We start from the raw sequence: 14,121 nt of genomic DNA, 5'->3' as shown, positions 1-14,121 counted from the left end.
TGTCCTGGTAGTGACAAACAGCCCTTTTGGTTTCTCACTGCTGTGAGGCTGCCCTCTCATAGGGATGCATTGGGGATTCCTTGATAAGTGTTTCAGTGGTAATTCCTGATATGAGAAGAGCAGCGTGGTCAAGTTTGGTATGTTTGGAATAGTGATAATAAATGCTGCGTAATGCTGTGCACAGATTTATGATCGCTATTTTAGAAATGCTGCTTTTAGAAGTTGGCATTTCTGTGTGCTATGTATCTTTGCCTGCCTGATGTGTATTGCATATCTGGTTCTGGAGTGACAGGGGCTGGGATGGTGTGTGGCTCCAGAGGGGCAGGGTGAGTCAGGGCTAGAATGAATAGGCAGATCTAAATTTGGAGAAGTGAGAGAAGTAGCCCCTGACCCTGAATGGGTCTGTGCCTGCCTGGTTCAATGCTGGCTCCGCCTCCTGTGGTGTGTTTGAGGACAGAGCCCAACCTGACAAAGAGGGTAGAAGCCCTGTAAACAAAGTGCTTCAGTACCCCCCACAACCAGTTGGAACTGGTTCCCTGAGCTCTGTGCCAGGGCATAACAAAGACACACCCAGTATAAATATTGGGGCTGTGACCCTATGTCTGTGTGCTGTTTTGGGTGCTTGTTTGTACCTGCTGGGCCCCAGGTGGAACTGCCATGAGTGACTGCCCCTCTACTGGAGGGCCTGTGGGCTGGCCTGCCTGGGCCCAGCTTTGCCCAGCTCTGCCCCTCTAAGAAATTGGATCCCAGTGCCTCGTGAGTGCTGCATCTTTATTGATTGTGCCAGAGGACGGGGAGAGAGCCTCAGGAGCGCTGCGCTCGAACGCGCTGTGCGACTGAATCCCAGCATGGGTATTCCCATCCCTGTGCTGCATGATTGTGGGCGGGAACCTACCCCGCCGTTTCGTGCCCAAGGAGTTGCGGAGGCTCCGCTCCGTATTAGATGGTAGGGGAGCTGGGGATCGACTGAAGTGCCGGAAGTCAGGCGACGTTGCACCTGGTTGCGGGCGGGCCTTGAAACAGACCAGAAGAAGTTGCCTCGGGCTCTGAGGCCAAGTGCGGCTCCCCCAGCAAGTTCCTGTCGCTATGAGGGAGCCGCGGGAGAAAGCCAAGCAAAGATGACCCTGAAGTCAGGTGGATTGTGCCTGGAGGAAGGTGGGGCCCCTGGGTGCAGGTGGGAGCCCTGCGTGTTGCTGCCAGAGGAGTCTGAGCCTCACGGACTCCCTTTCCACTTCCCCTCTGCCTCGTAGAGAGAGAGGCGGGTCCCCAGGGATCAACGGCCCCAGTGAGGAGACCGGGCAACGTGAGAGGGGGCCTGCCAGGCTCGGTGAGTGGAGCTGAAGTTTGAGCATTATATGTGCCATGAGTGGCACCGGAAGAGCCGGTGAAGGGGGCTCTCAAGGCATGGTTGGTGCCAGTGCTTTTTTTTCTTTCACAACTGCACCGCATGAGCACGTACAGCTGCAACAAGGGAGTACTTTGTTTTAGAGTCCCTGAGTGGGGTTTGAGAGGCACTTTGGTGCCAATGCTGATTTTCCCAGCTGTACCGCGAGAGGGCGGGCAGCTGCAACGATGGGGGCATGCTTATTTTGATAACGAGGAAGGGGTAGGATGCATCCCCTGCCCCCCTGTGCATCACGCACATTTCTCTGCTGCATTGGCAGCTGGAGGGCCGGGTGGAAGGCCCTATGTTAGAAATGGGGGTCTCTAGTTGGCAATGGCTGGCCACTGTCCAAGTAGGGACCCTTCTTCCTAAGTCAGAGTAAGCAGCCTACACCCTTTGACAACCCCTGCTCAACCCTGTGGTAACGTAGCACGAGCAGCTAGGCTTATCTCAGAGGCAGTGTGTTAAGCATTTATGACCATACACAGTAATATAATGATGAACACTACAAATGGACACCACTCAAGTAGTTATGAAAAATAGGTATTTTTATATAGACTTAATCACAAGACCAATAACAGGAAAAATCCACAATACTATAAAAATATAATTACTTTAGAAATGCTGCAAGGAAAAATAGTTCAGGATGCCCAAAATGTTGTTTAGTTCAAGGCAGTGGTCTCTGCGACCCTTTTACTCACAAAGTATCTGGTTCCTGGAGCAAAGCAACAAAAATGTCGCTAAGGAGCTGTAGCGATAGATTTCCTCCCGCTAACCAGCGATGCGTTGAATCCTTACCGCAAGGGAGGATGATGCGCTGGGTTGCGGGCAGGACAAAGCGACAAACTTCTTCACGCTAAGCCGGTGATGCGATGAAATCCTTGCCGTGAAGGGAGGATGACGCACCGGGACTGTTGCGTGTGCGATCGTGCTGCGATGACGAAAATGGCACTCCGCGAGGGAGCGACGATCCGGATGCGATGCGGGGAAAATGGCGAACGCTCTGCGTCCGCGCTGCGATGATCCTGTTGCGATGATTTTCAGATAGCGGGCGTTGTCGGGCCCGCTGACTAATGATGCGATCTTCTTGGGGATAGCGAGCACTCGGCGACAGCGGAGCGGCGATTTTCCTCACGCTCACCAGCTGCAGCGGCTCGCTAACGGGGGTTAGCGACGATTTTCAGCGCTCTCTTCTCAGCAGTAGAAATAGAGGCCCTGGAACACACAGGGGCCTCACCTGCAGATAGTAATCCTCGCTGGGAGGAAACAGGAGGCTGATGGTGGAGTCTGATGTGCCTGAGACTCCAGCAGGAGGCTAGCTCTCTTCTAGCCCTTGGGTAATTGCTGTAGCAAAAGAAAATAAAAGTCCAATCAAAGTTCTTTTCCTCTTCTTGAAGTCCAGTAGTAGCAGCTGCAGGCCAGTCCCAGAAACAGCACACAAGGCACAAGGACAGCCCTTCTCTTGCAGATTCCTGTAGCCACACGGACAGAGTTTCTTCTTGTTATCCAGGAGCAATACCCTTTGTAGGGGTTTGTGCACAAATATTTATACCCCCAAAGTCTTTGTTCTTAGGGGTCCCAAGTCTCTGAACCCAGCCAGAACCAGTTCTGCCCAGCCCTGGAGCACTTTGTTGATCAGGCTGCATCCTTCCTTTCAGAAAGAGGGGGTCTGCCTCAGACGCACAGTGGGAGGTGGAGCCAGCATTCACCTTGCCAGGCACAGTCCTATTCACGTGCAGGAGCTACCCCTCCCCTCACACCAAGGCAGGTCGCTCTATTCAACCCAGGTCTGACTCAGCCTGCCCTGTCCCTCCAACACCAGACAGCCAATACACATCATAGCAGAGCAAACTGGAAGGCTTAGGCAAGAAAGTACCTATACTCTAAAAGTGGTAGTTTCAAACACAGAATATAAAAATAACCTTCACTAAAAGATGTATTTTAATATTCTGAGCTCAGGCATACTAGATTCGTTTTTCTACCATGTTCTGTGGGTCAGTTAGGACTATAGAATGTAATAGCCCAGACCTCCCATTCTGGCCTATGGAGAACAGGTAGCCTTACAGTAGTGAAAAACGAAATGGGGTGTAATTCACTACTAGGACATGCTACATACATCAGGGCATGTCCTACCTTACACATACAATGCGCCCTATCATAAGGGGGGCTTACAGGATGCCAAGGGAAGGTTTAGGGGCTGGAAAGTGGGTGCACTTCACAGCCAAGATGGCAGTTCTGGACTGCACGCAGACACTGCAGTGGCAGGTCTGAGACATACTTTACAAGCTGCTTCTGTGGGTGGCACAAACCAGTGCTGCAGGCCCACCAGCAGCATTCGGTTTACCAGCCCTGGGCACACACAGGCCACGCTACTAGGGACTAACAGGTAAACCAAATAAGCCAATCATGGATGTACCAATTCATATGTCATCTTTACAAAGGGAGCATTCGCGCTGTGGCACTGAATGGCAGTGGCACAGCGCCCAGAGCATCTATAACCAGCAAAAACAGAGGAGACACAGCGAAAAAATGGAAGGGAGACTCACGCCAATGGTGCCAGGTCTAACACCCTATGATTATCAAGCTCTGACTTTTGGACAGAGGGCATTTGAGGCAGCCTAGACGGGCCCCAGATGAAGGCCAGTGGGCCTGTGAGCACCTGAGGTGCTGGTACAACGCAAGGCCCAGAGATGGTGCATAATGTGTATATGCCTGAGGTGATGTATGCACCTAGGGAGTGTTACTACGGTACACTTCTAACTGTGATTTATGCCTAATGTATTTATGCATAATATGTTTTCGCTAAGTACAGTATCTTATCAGTAGTCACTGGTTGTTTCATTACTTACCTATTCTTATGGTCTTGACAGTGGCCCGATTGGTCCTGTCCTGTATATATTCCCCTGTGAAGTATTGCCTAGTGACAGGTGGCACAATGTACGTTTGTGATTATGATTCTAGTGTGTTTATGATAATACAAAGGCTATTTTTTATATAACCTTGTATGGAGTTTCTTTTGTGGTGTGCCTAGTGTGTCGCTGCTGTGTGTGTGTGTGTTGCACAAACGCTTTACACATTGCCTCTAGGATAAGCCTGACTGCTTGTGCCAAGCTACCAAGGGGGTGAGCAGGGGTTATCTTCTGCGTGTAACTCCCTTGCCCTGACTGGAGTGGGGGCTTCTGCCTGGCTTAGGCCCATGCGCTAGCCAACCAGAAATCCCATTTCGAACAGTTGGTTAAACCAATAGTATAATAATAGCAAAAAACATAAATATAGAAAATAAAAAAATTGCTCTCACAAGCACTACATGGGCCCTTGATCACATACATTGAAAGCAATTACCGACAGTACTGCGACATTTTTTTATGGTACATAGACATACAGGAAATATATATTAACAGATCTATTTCAGTTGCCTCTTAGAGCAGAAGTCAAAAATAGCCATAGCCATAGTCATAGAATTGTGCTAAACGAGATCAGAAGAAATCTTCATTTGGTTAGGGGTAATATATTTGCATATGCCTATTATTTTGCATAAAAATTAAACAGAATTTGCTATTAAATACAAATGTGGCATTTAAGTTGGTTTTGTTAATTTGTGACTTATTCTTTGTTCTTACCTAAGACATATTAGGATTCTTCAACAATATATTTACATTTATTTGGATTTTGATGGAACAATAATATTGGGGTACAGCTGTAAAGGGTTCCATAACGTATTCTGCATGATACCCAGGAGAAGATTTCCAACGAACTGACGCATCTGTAGAGATGCGTCAGTTTCTCTACACCAGCCTATGATACCCTTGTGCCAATACGGCACATCATGGCGCAAGGATTGACGGATGCGTCAGAAATTCTGACACATCTGTTGGCCCAAAAGTAATGCATTGCTGGAGTAATGACACAAACACGATGCAACTCCAGCAATGCATGTTGAGGCCTATACTTATTGTACTGCATCACTACTTAAGCCTGCTTCAAGCAGGTGTAAGGTTTTGACACAGTGGCATCTTAGAAGTGGCGCAGTAAAATCTTGTTGATTTCACTGCGTCACTTTTGCGAGGCTTTCCTGAGTGGGAACGCCCACCCTGCATACATTATACCTGACGCAGGTACAATGTGACGCAGGGCTTTACAACGTGACGCATCTACCTAGATGCGTCACGTTGTAAATTGGCAGCATTGTTTAAGTCGCCAATGCGTCACAAAAGTGAAGCAATGGCAGCGCAAAGGTGTCGCGAGGGGCTTGTAAATCTGCCTCTTGGTATTTAAAGTAAGGGTTTCTATAAATGTGCACGACCATAAGCATTAACATTTTGCTATCTATCTAAATTTGGTATATTTTGGAAAAAACTGTTAATGACAAAAATATGAGGTATTGCTCATAAATGAAAATGTATGTAATAAACAAACACAATGTTGTTTGTGAAACTTCACTATGAAATCTCAGTTAAGCCTTTAAATTACTGTTCACTTTAAGCTAGCTCTAAAAGCCGATAATGCAGGCTCTTCTCTGCCGATCATGAGCAGGAAATGTGGAACAACTCATCAAAGAACAGCTTTGTTGTTCTACAGACACAATATTCCAGTAACTGCCATGTGTGTATTTTTCTTTATCAAGCACACAGTGAAGCTCTCAGGGCAGCAGACTCACATGGTATATTATGAGATACCCTGCCCTCCCATACCGCCTTTGAAAGAACTAAAGCCCCTGCAGCAGTGTGGAGAGCGAGTGAACAGTTTCAAAGGGTGGTCGCTCATGACAGCCTAAACATAAATATTCAGTGGTTATCACCAACCTACAAATGCTATCTGTGTCAAAGAATATCTTAGCAGATCCTATTGACATCTGCTCTGCAGAGGCTACCCCAGGAAGGCTTGGAGTTGTGTTTAAACACCTGCCCACAAGATGCTCAAACATTCCTTCATGCTTGCCTTCACCCTCAACCTGCTCCATGTTAATACAAAGACATGTATGGTAAAGAGATCTTGGAACAGTTAAAATAGAAGAAAGTGTAAATATTTCTAAATTCTTTAAACATTTCTTCCTACCTGGCAGCAATTCTTCCAAGTTCCAACAAACAAAGGCACACCTCCCGTGGCTGCTTGTGCAGGACTGAAAATAAAACAGGGAGAGGGTGACCATTTATAATCTGTGGTTTCACAACTCGCACATCAATGTGAACCATGCACACACTCTTCCAGGAGCTTTTACCATGAATTACAAAGGCCTGTTAGTTTATTGATGATTGGCTGGCTGGATTTACAAGAGTCAATAATCATTCACACTCCATCTTCCACACAGATTTCACCGAATTACTTCAGCATTGTACAAAGTGCATATAAGGCACATTGGCTTTTGAATGAAAAGTTTGATACAAGCAAAAATGTTATCTGGGCCTGATTCACAAATAAAAGAAAATACAAAAGTACATTGGGTAAAGTTACATCTGTGCCTGAAAGTTTTTTCCTTTCTGAAACATTCCCAGTTATACGCCTGGAAAGCAGGAAAAAAAAACAAATTAAATTATATTGAGTTGATGGCTATTCGGTGTCTGTGCTTTCATGATAGGATTTTGAAGCTGAACATTTGGCTACAGCTTTAGGAATTCCACTTATTTTCCTGTTCCCATTTCCCTATAAAAATTATAGGCATTTGGAATAAGAACAATAGTTTGTGAAGTTTTAGTCGGAAATGCAATCTCTGCACAAGAGCTGAACTTTCTTTGATTGGCTGCGGGAACTGGGAACACTGCGTAATTTCCTGGGCAAGCAATGATGGAATTTTCAAAACTCTCTTTAACTTTACCTGAACATCCTGCGACAAGACTCATCAACCAACCAATTTTGCAAGCGCAAACGGTGCGATTCGCAAAAATCGTCTGTTTGCGCCTGCAAAAAGGGCTTCTGCGATGCATCAACCTGTCAGCCTCTCGCAATTTAAGAAATCGCAAATCATTGAGATTTCTCAAATTGCGATTGCATTTAAGGAATTGCAAATTGCGATTCCTTAAATGCAATGCATGATGGCATCGCAAATTGCGATTTTGCTAATAGGGGGCGCAAATTACCATCAATTTGTACTTGATGGTAATTTGCAAAAACATTGAAAAATGCACTAAAGTTGTAGGTTACACACACACATTCCCTTGGGGCATGTGTGTGCGCAACATGTGTGCACAGATCAATTTCAAGGGTGCAACAGGGTGTCCTTTTGACACCCTTGCACCCTTGAAATTGCATGCGCAGTTTGCGAGTACCTATTGGTACTCGCAAATTGCGCATGCAATCTCCCATTCATTCCTTTGGGCCGGCAGGCCCATAGGAATGAATGGGAAGGCATTCTTTATTTGCGACCCGCAATTTGCGAGTCGCAATTAAGGAATGTTTGGAAATCACTCATTTTATAGTGATTCCTACATGCATAGGCTTTTGCAACTCCTTAATTGCGATTCCTTAATAATCGCAATTAAGGAATCGCCAAAGCCTACATTGATGCATGTACCTGTTGGATCACTCTATCGAAGAAATGCAACTTGGGGATTATGGTTGCATCTTTACTGAACTCAAGCTCAATACCAGAAACCTAAGGATAACAAGGCAGCTCTAGCACCATGTGCATTATCCCACGTCCTTAAAGTCAGATACTTGGAAACATAGGATTCGTCCCCTATGTTGGTGGTTGTGGAGTGAAGGAAGATGTGCAAGATTATAGGTTCCAACACATTGAGACATGAATGACATGTAAAAAATAGTAGTTCAAAACAAGGCCTTCGTTAATAACAAAAGGGGTCAAAAGCAAGCAGTTTCAATTCAGGTTCCTCTCAAAGTGACTTCACTCCCTTGGGTGCCCAAAATTTGCACCAACACCACATCAAAGAGGAGCATCATTGCCCAGATCATTTTTTCTGGTAACCAGAGCATCATCAAGAGCACGTCATGTTATACGAGCAATTTACCTTTTGGAGGATTCTACTCTGTTTTGGTCTCCCTAAAGACTTGAAGTTTTTGGAGTAGATTTATTATGTTTCTGCACAACACACAGTAGCCAACTAAGTTAGTGCGCTACATTTCACAGGGAGAGAAAGCAGAACAGAGTCATATTTTATAACAAGCATTGGCAACACCAATAGTGTACAAACAAGTTGTCAATGTTTGTTACAAGATTGTTATGAACTGACTAGTTGGAAATCAGGACCTGTTTGCAGGGTCCCTCACTTTTTGCCCCATTTGAAACCCCTGGATGCTGGTTTTCCGACCCTGAGAGTGCCATGGGCTCTACTTGGGCAGGCCCAGGGCCAGTGTACTATGTTGAAAACATCCACTGCTATGTTGAAAGCACACACATGCATTAGGGTACACTATGCATTAGGGTACACCAATGATTGGCATGACCTACCCTATAAGTCTGTAGTAGATAATAGGGTGGGGGGATCGCAACTACTTACAAGTCCCTAGTATATAATAGGACATGGAAATCTAGAGGCCAGCTGCCCTTTTTGCACTTTCATGTGTGTGCTGCTGAGCGCCTGAGGTCATTTTAAAAGCAATCTTCATTGCAGCACTGTTTCCAAATGTAAATTGTGCCCGGAATCGACACAACTTAAAAAGTGACAATCTACATTATTCTTACATATTAGGTACCCCCATGGTCTCCACTAGGTGTCCCAGCAGTGGGGGGGGGTCATGTAATTATAAGGAGGGACCTTATAAAAGATGTTTTATATGCCCCGGGGATACAGAGATTGCAAATTTCACTTTACCCATTGTAATAGAGTGCCTCTCAAAATGGACTTTGGTGCTATGAGCACTGTGCAGTGAGAATATACACTATTTGTGCATTTTCAGGAAGCCCCAGGATTCTCGTGTGTGTCCCAGTGGTGGTGGGACATGTAACAATAAGCAGGGCCCTTATAAAAGATGTTTTATATGCCCTGGTGAAGGAGAAATTGCACATTTCAGTTTCCCCATTATAGATGTCTAGCCCCATAGGATATCATTGCAATAGTTTATGAATGCATAAATATTGCTAGGAAGTTAATAAATATCATTAAAAAACTCAAAAGAATGGTATTGATAAATCCAACAACATGCTATTGTTGAATGTATCCTAAATTGGACAGAAAAGAAGTTCTGTTTTTCTTGTCTGTAAGCCAAAATGTTGCCTTCCTGCAGTGTGGGGAATTGGGAATTGTGGCCCCAAACTTTCAAGGACTATCTTGGACCTTCAGACTCTTGGATTGTGTTTTGGACCCTTTGGATCATCAAGAGGAACTTCAGGAAAATTTAGAGCAACTTTGAAAAATAGCTCTATAAGGTGACCGTCTCAAATGTTAGGACCAGGCCAGCCACCTTCACTCGCGACCCAGCCCGGATTCTAGGTTCATCTTGCTGAAGAGTTCCAAGGGTCCAACCTCCAGAGTTTGACCGGGAGCTCTCTGACAGTCAAGCCGGCGAACCCTCACCGAATCTGGACAGGTGAAGAGCAGCAAGGGCCATCGGAAGAAAAATCTCCAGAAACGTTTCTAAGTCCGAAAGTAAAATGTTGGCTGGGGCCTCCGGCTCAGCGTATCTGCGCTGGGCTCCATCGGGGTCAGCCTAAAAATTTGACTTTGTCCCAGTCAAGCTCGACCAGATGTCCCAGAATGGCGCTATAGGTTTCTAAGTGCTAGAAAGTGTTTAATATTTAAAGATTCATATAGCTGGTTCCCTAAATTGGATTTTTGTCATTTTGGTGTCATTTTAAAGATAAACATATTTCCTATTTATATAAAATATTGTGTCTTCATTATTTACTAAATTGTTGTTTTTAAATACTTTACATACCTGTCTTCCAAGTTAAGCATGCCTGCTCTCAGCCAAGCTACCAAGGGGTGAGCATTGGAATAATTTATTGAGACCTAGACTGTGTTAGTGGCCTTATTTTCAGTGGTAGATGCATATTTACCACTACTAATAATCCACTTTCCAACATGATAGAATAGCTGAGCTGAACGCTCAACATAAATAAAATGCACTGATCAAGAGCATGAAAGAATGAACTTTTTGCCATTTTATGGTCAGTAAATTGAGTACCATTTAGTGAGTAATAGTAGAGTTGGCCAGCTGTCACCAACCACAATCTCCCATATCACCAACTACTACATTAAGAGGTGGCATAGATTTCTTGGACTAATAATGCACAGCGTTCCCCGATCACTTCAGATCACAACAACATAGTCCTGTGATTTCCATTAAAATCATTCAACTGGAGGAGGAGCCTAGCGCGCAACCAAGATGGCCGCGTAGGTGCGAGGCTCCCGAGGACCTCCGTGACCTCCTACATAAATCCTGAAAATATCCTGTTCTAGATGAGGGGACAGTGTTGGTGAGCCCGAGCTGAGGTGTCACCCGTTTTCCGCTTCCAAATTGGACCTCGGACACCGGCGGGAGCACCGATTGAGGTTTGCGGCCTTCTCCACGCCGGCCCCCCGGATTGGAGTTGCGGGGCGATCCGGAGACAAAGTGATCAACAGCGGCGGGCAGGGCTGGGCGACTCGCGTACCCCGCACTTTCACTTTCGCTTTTGCACCCTCCTTGCTGTGTAGGCGAGGTTGGGTTGCGGGGCGGTGTGCGGTGGTGTGGCCTCGTTGGGGTGCCCTGCTGGCCCGCCGGCTGTGATCCGTCCTGCGGACCTGTGGTTGCCCCCCCCCCGGAGCCCGTGAACTGGTTTGTCGGCTTTTTCCGAGGTGATTGGCACGATTTGGGGACTGAAACCATGTCCACAAAGCAAGATGGCGACCGGGCAAAGGTGAAATCGACCCGCCGTGGCGCAGCCCATCAGTCCAACAGCATGGACCGCTACACCCTCCAGAAGGGATCTCCCGAGGTGCCGCGTGGGTCCCCTGAGGGCCCGACTGATGCTCCTGCGCTGCCCGCGGATCTGACCCTGCGAGATGTCATGGGCGCTATCGCCGAGATGAAGGCCTCGGTGGACCAGCGCTTTGACACACTGGCGCAAAAGATTGACTCGATCCACGTGGATGTTGGCCTGGTGAGGGCTGATTTATCCAAGACCAATGACCGGGTCGATTCTTTGGCCCACACCACCTCGGGCCTTACAGCGGACGTGGCGGCCCTCCAAAAGGAGGTGCGCCGGCTTGGCCAGGCGAGCGCCCTGATGGATCGTCGACTGGAGGATTCCGAGGGTCGGGCCCGGAGGAACAATGTCCGCATTGTCGGGGTGCCGGAGGGACGTGAGGAGGCGGCGGCGGACCTGTTTGTGGAGGACCTGATTCTCACCCATCTCCAGCCCCGGGGGCTGAGTAAATTCTTTGCGGTGGAACGTGCCCACAGGGTTCCCGGAGGAAGACCTAAGGCCGGAGCCCCTCCGAGGCCTCTCATTGCCCGGATTTTCAACTTTCGGGACAGAGACGCTATCCTTCAGACTTCTAGGCAACAAGGACCGGTCAGACTTGACAATATGGACGTAAACTTCTATCCTGATTTCACCCCAGCGGTCCAGAAGCAGAGGCTGAGCTTTCTCGGAGTCAAACGTCGTCTACGGGACTTGAACCTCAAGTATGCGATGCTTTTTCCAGCTAAGTTGCGGGTGGAAGTGGATGGCCGCACGCACTTTTTTGATCGTCCCGAGGCGGCCGGGGACTGGTTGGACTCCTTGCCCGGGGATCGGGGCCGGGGGGGGTGGGGGGGGCGCGGTTGGAGGGGAGGGCTCGCCGGATCAGGACTGAGGGACTAATAGTAGGCCTCGCTCTGGACAACATTGTCGTCATTTTTGACTGTTCGTTAAGTCTCCCTCCTGTGGAGGTGGTACGGGGTCTCTTGGGGGCTCTCCCTCCTCCTCTGGGGGACTAGTTAGTTTAATCATTCATGGGGCGACAGGCACACTGCACTTTGGGGGGGCTGTTTGGGCTCATGCAGGGGTGCAGGGAGGGGGGAGTTCTGTTGGGATGGGTGGGTTGGGGTGGGGTGTTGTTCGTTTTTACCGCAAGGCAAACCCTTTATTGTATTGGTGTTTTTAAGGTGCTCTCAGGGGGACGAATGATGGCTTCTGTATGTGATGGGGGGTAGGGACCTGACTTTATTGTCCTGGAACGTTAACGGACTGGGGGATAGGATTAAGCGAGGTGTGGTCCTGCAGTATTTGAAACGACTTTCGCCGGATGTGGTCTTTCTGCAGGAGACACACCTTATTGGTAATTCCTATTGTGCCATGAATCGGCGTGGCTATCGCTTGGTGGCCCACTCGGGCTTCACGTCGGGCTCACGGGGGGTGGGCATCATGGTGAAGAACTCGCTCCCGTTGGAAATAGACGAGGTGCGCCATGATGAGAGGGGATGCTACACTGTCTTAGTGGGGAGAATGGAGGGTAAAGTAGTTGTCTTTGTATCAGTGTACGTCCCACCGGGGTTACAGTCTACGACTTTTGCAGACCTAGGGCGCCTCCTCCTTGACCTTCCGGGGGGGCTTCTGGTGGTTGGGGGGGACTTCAATGCGGTGGTTTCTGGGACCGTGGATCGTCACCCCCCTAGGGACCTCCCCCGGGCGCAGACGTGGCTGTCCGGCTTCTTAGATACACTGGGATTGGTGGACTGCTGGCGCTTAAAACATCCCACGCAGCTGCAGTACACTTTCCACTCGGGTGCCCATGGTAGCCTCTCACGGCTTGATTATGTCCTTGTCCCTGCGGCCTATGTTGGGAGGGTAGGAGAGGTGCGCCATTTGGCGCGGGGTATTTCAGATCACTCCCCGCTCCTGTTGCACGTTGATGTCTTCCCGAGGGGGGAGGGCAGGGTAGCTCCAATCAATGCCTGGTACCTGCGCGACCCCACTATTCGCGCTGATTTGATTAAATCCTTGCAGCGGTATTTCGATGAGAATGTGGGGTCCGTCCCTTCGGCTATCTCCCTGTGGGAAGCCTTCAAAACAGTTCTTAGAGGGGAGGCCCTCTCCTTTATTTCCCATGCCCGGAGGCGCGAGCAGGAGGAGGTGACCCGGGTGGAGGCCGAAATCGCTGAATTGGAGGGTGATCTAGAGGGTGGGGTGACAGATGCTGCACTACATGTCCTACAACTTAAGCAGGCGGCCTACAGGGCCCTCGTCACGGAGGCGGCCAGGGGCCTCTATAGAGAGCAACAGGGGCGACTGTATGATGTGGGTGATAAGGCTGGTAAACTGCTTGCATGGTTGGATAAAAAGGAGAGAGCGAGTCGTGTGGTCCCGCTGATTGAGAGGATGGATGGTGTGCGTGTCACCGAGCCAGAAGATATTGTCTCTTGTTTCGCGGATTATTTCCGCGAGGTGTATTCCCCGGTTTCTCCCTGCTCGGAGGAGGATTCCCATGCCCTGCTTAGGGATATCGCGCTGCCTTCCCTTTCGGTGGAAGACAGGGTGTCGTTAGATGCCGCTCCTACCTCCGACGAAATTGCCCTCGCCATACGCTCGGTCGCATCCGGCAAGGCCATGGGCCCGAACGGTATCCCTGTCGAGTTGTATAAGCTGCGACCGGATGTACTGGCACCCCACCTCCGTGCGATGTTCCTGGCGGCCCACTCGCTGGGCTCCCTCCCGCCGGACCAACGTCTGGCTACAATCGTGGTGATCCACAAGGAAGGGAGACCTCGAGACCGGGTTACATCCTACCGGACTATCTCGCTCTTGAATGCGGAGCCCAAAATCCTCGCCAAGGTGCTAGCCAACCGGCTGGTCGGCGTGGTGGGCGATTTGGTCCACC

At 48.6% G+C, this 14,121-nt stretch overlaps 1 protein-coding gene across 3 annotated transcripts in view; it reads right to left on the bottom strand.

Moving 5' to 3' along the window:
* Positions 1-14,121, bottom strand: part of GAS2 (growth arrest specific 2) — an 851,053-nt gene that overhangs the window by 389,850 nt on the left and 447,082 nt on the right. For all 3 annotated transcript variants that reach the window (XM_085643619.1, XM_085643621.1, XM_085643620.1), the window contains one exon: positions 6,440-6,503. In XM_085643619.1, coding sequence (XP_085499745.1) covers positions 6,440-6,503 — 64 coding nt within the window. The remainder of the gene's footprint in view (positions 1-6,439; positions 6,504-14,121) is intronic.

This window comes from Triturus cristatus, chromosome 3_1, assembly GCF_964204655.1.
Source record: "Triturus cristatus chromosome 3_1, aTriCri1.1, whole genome shotgun sequence".
Lineage (NCBI taxonomy): Eukaryota > Metazoa > Chordata > Amphibia > Caudata > Salamandridae > Triturus > Triturus cristatus.
Note: the sequence above shows the minus strand (reverse complement) of the source record. Positions and strands in the feature narration are given on the sequence as shown.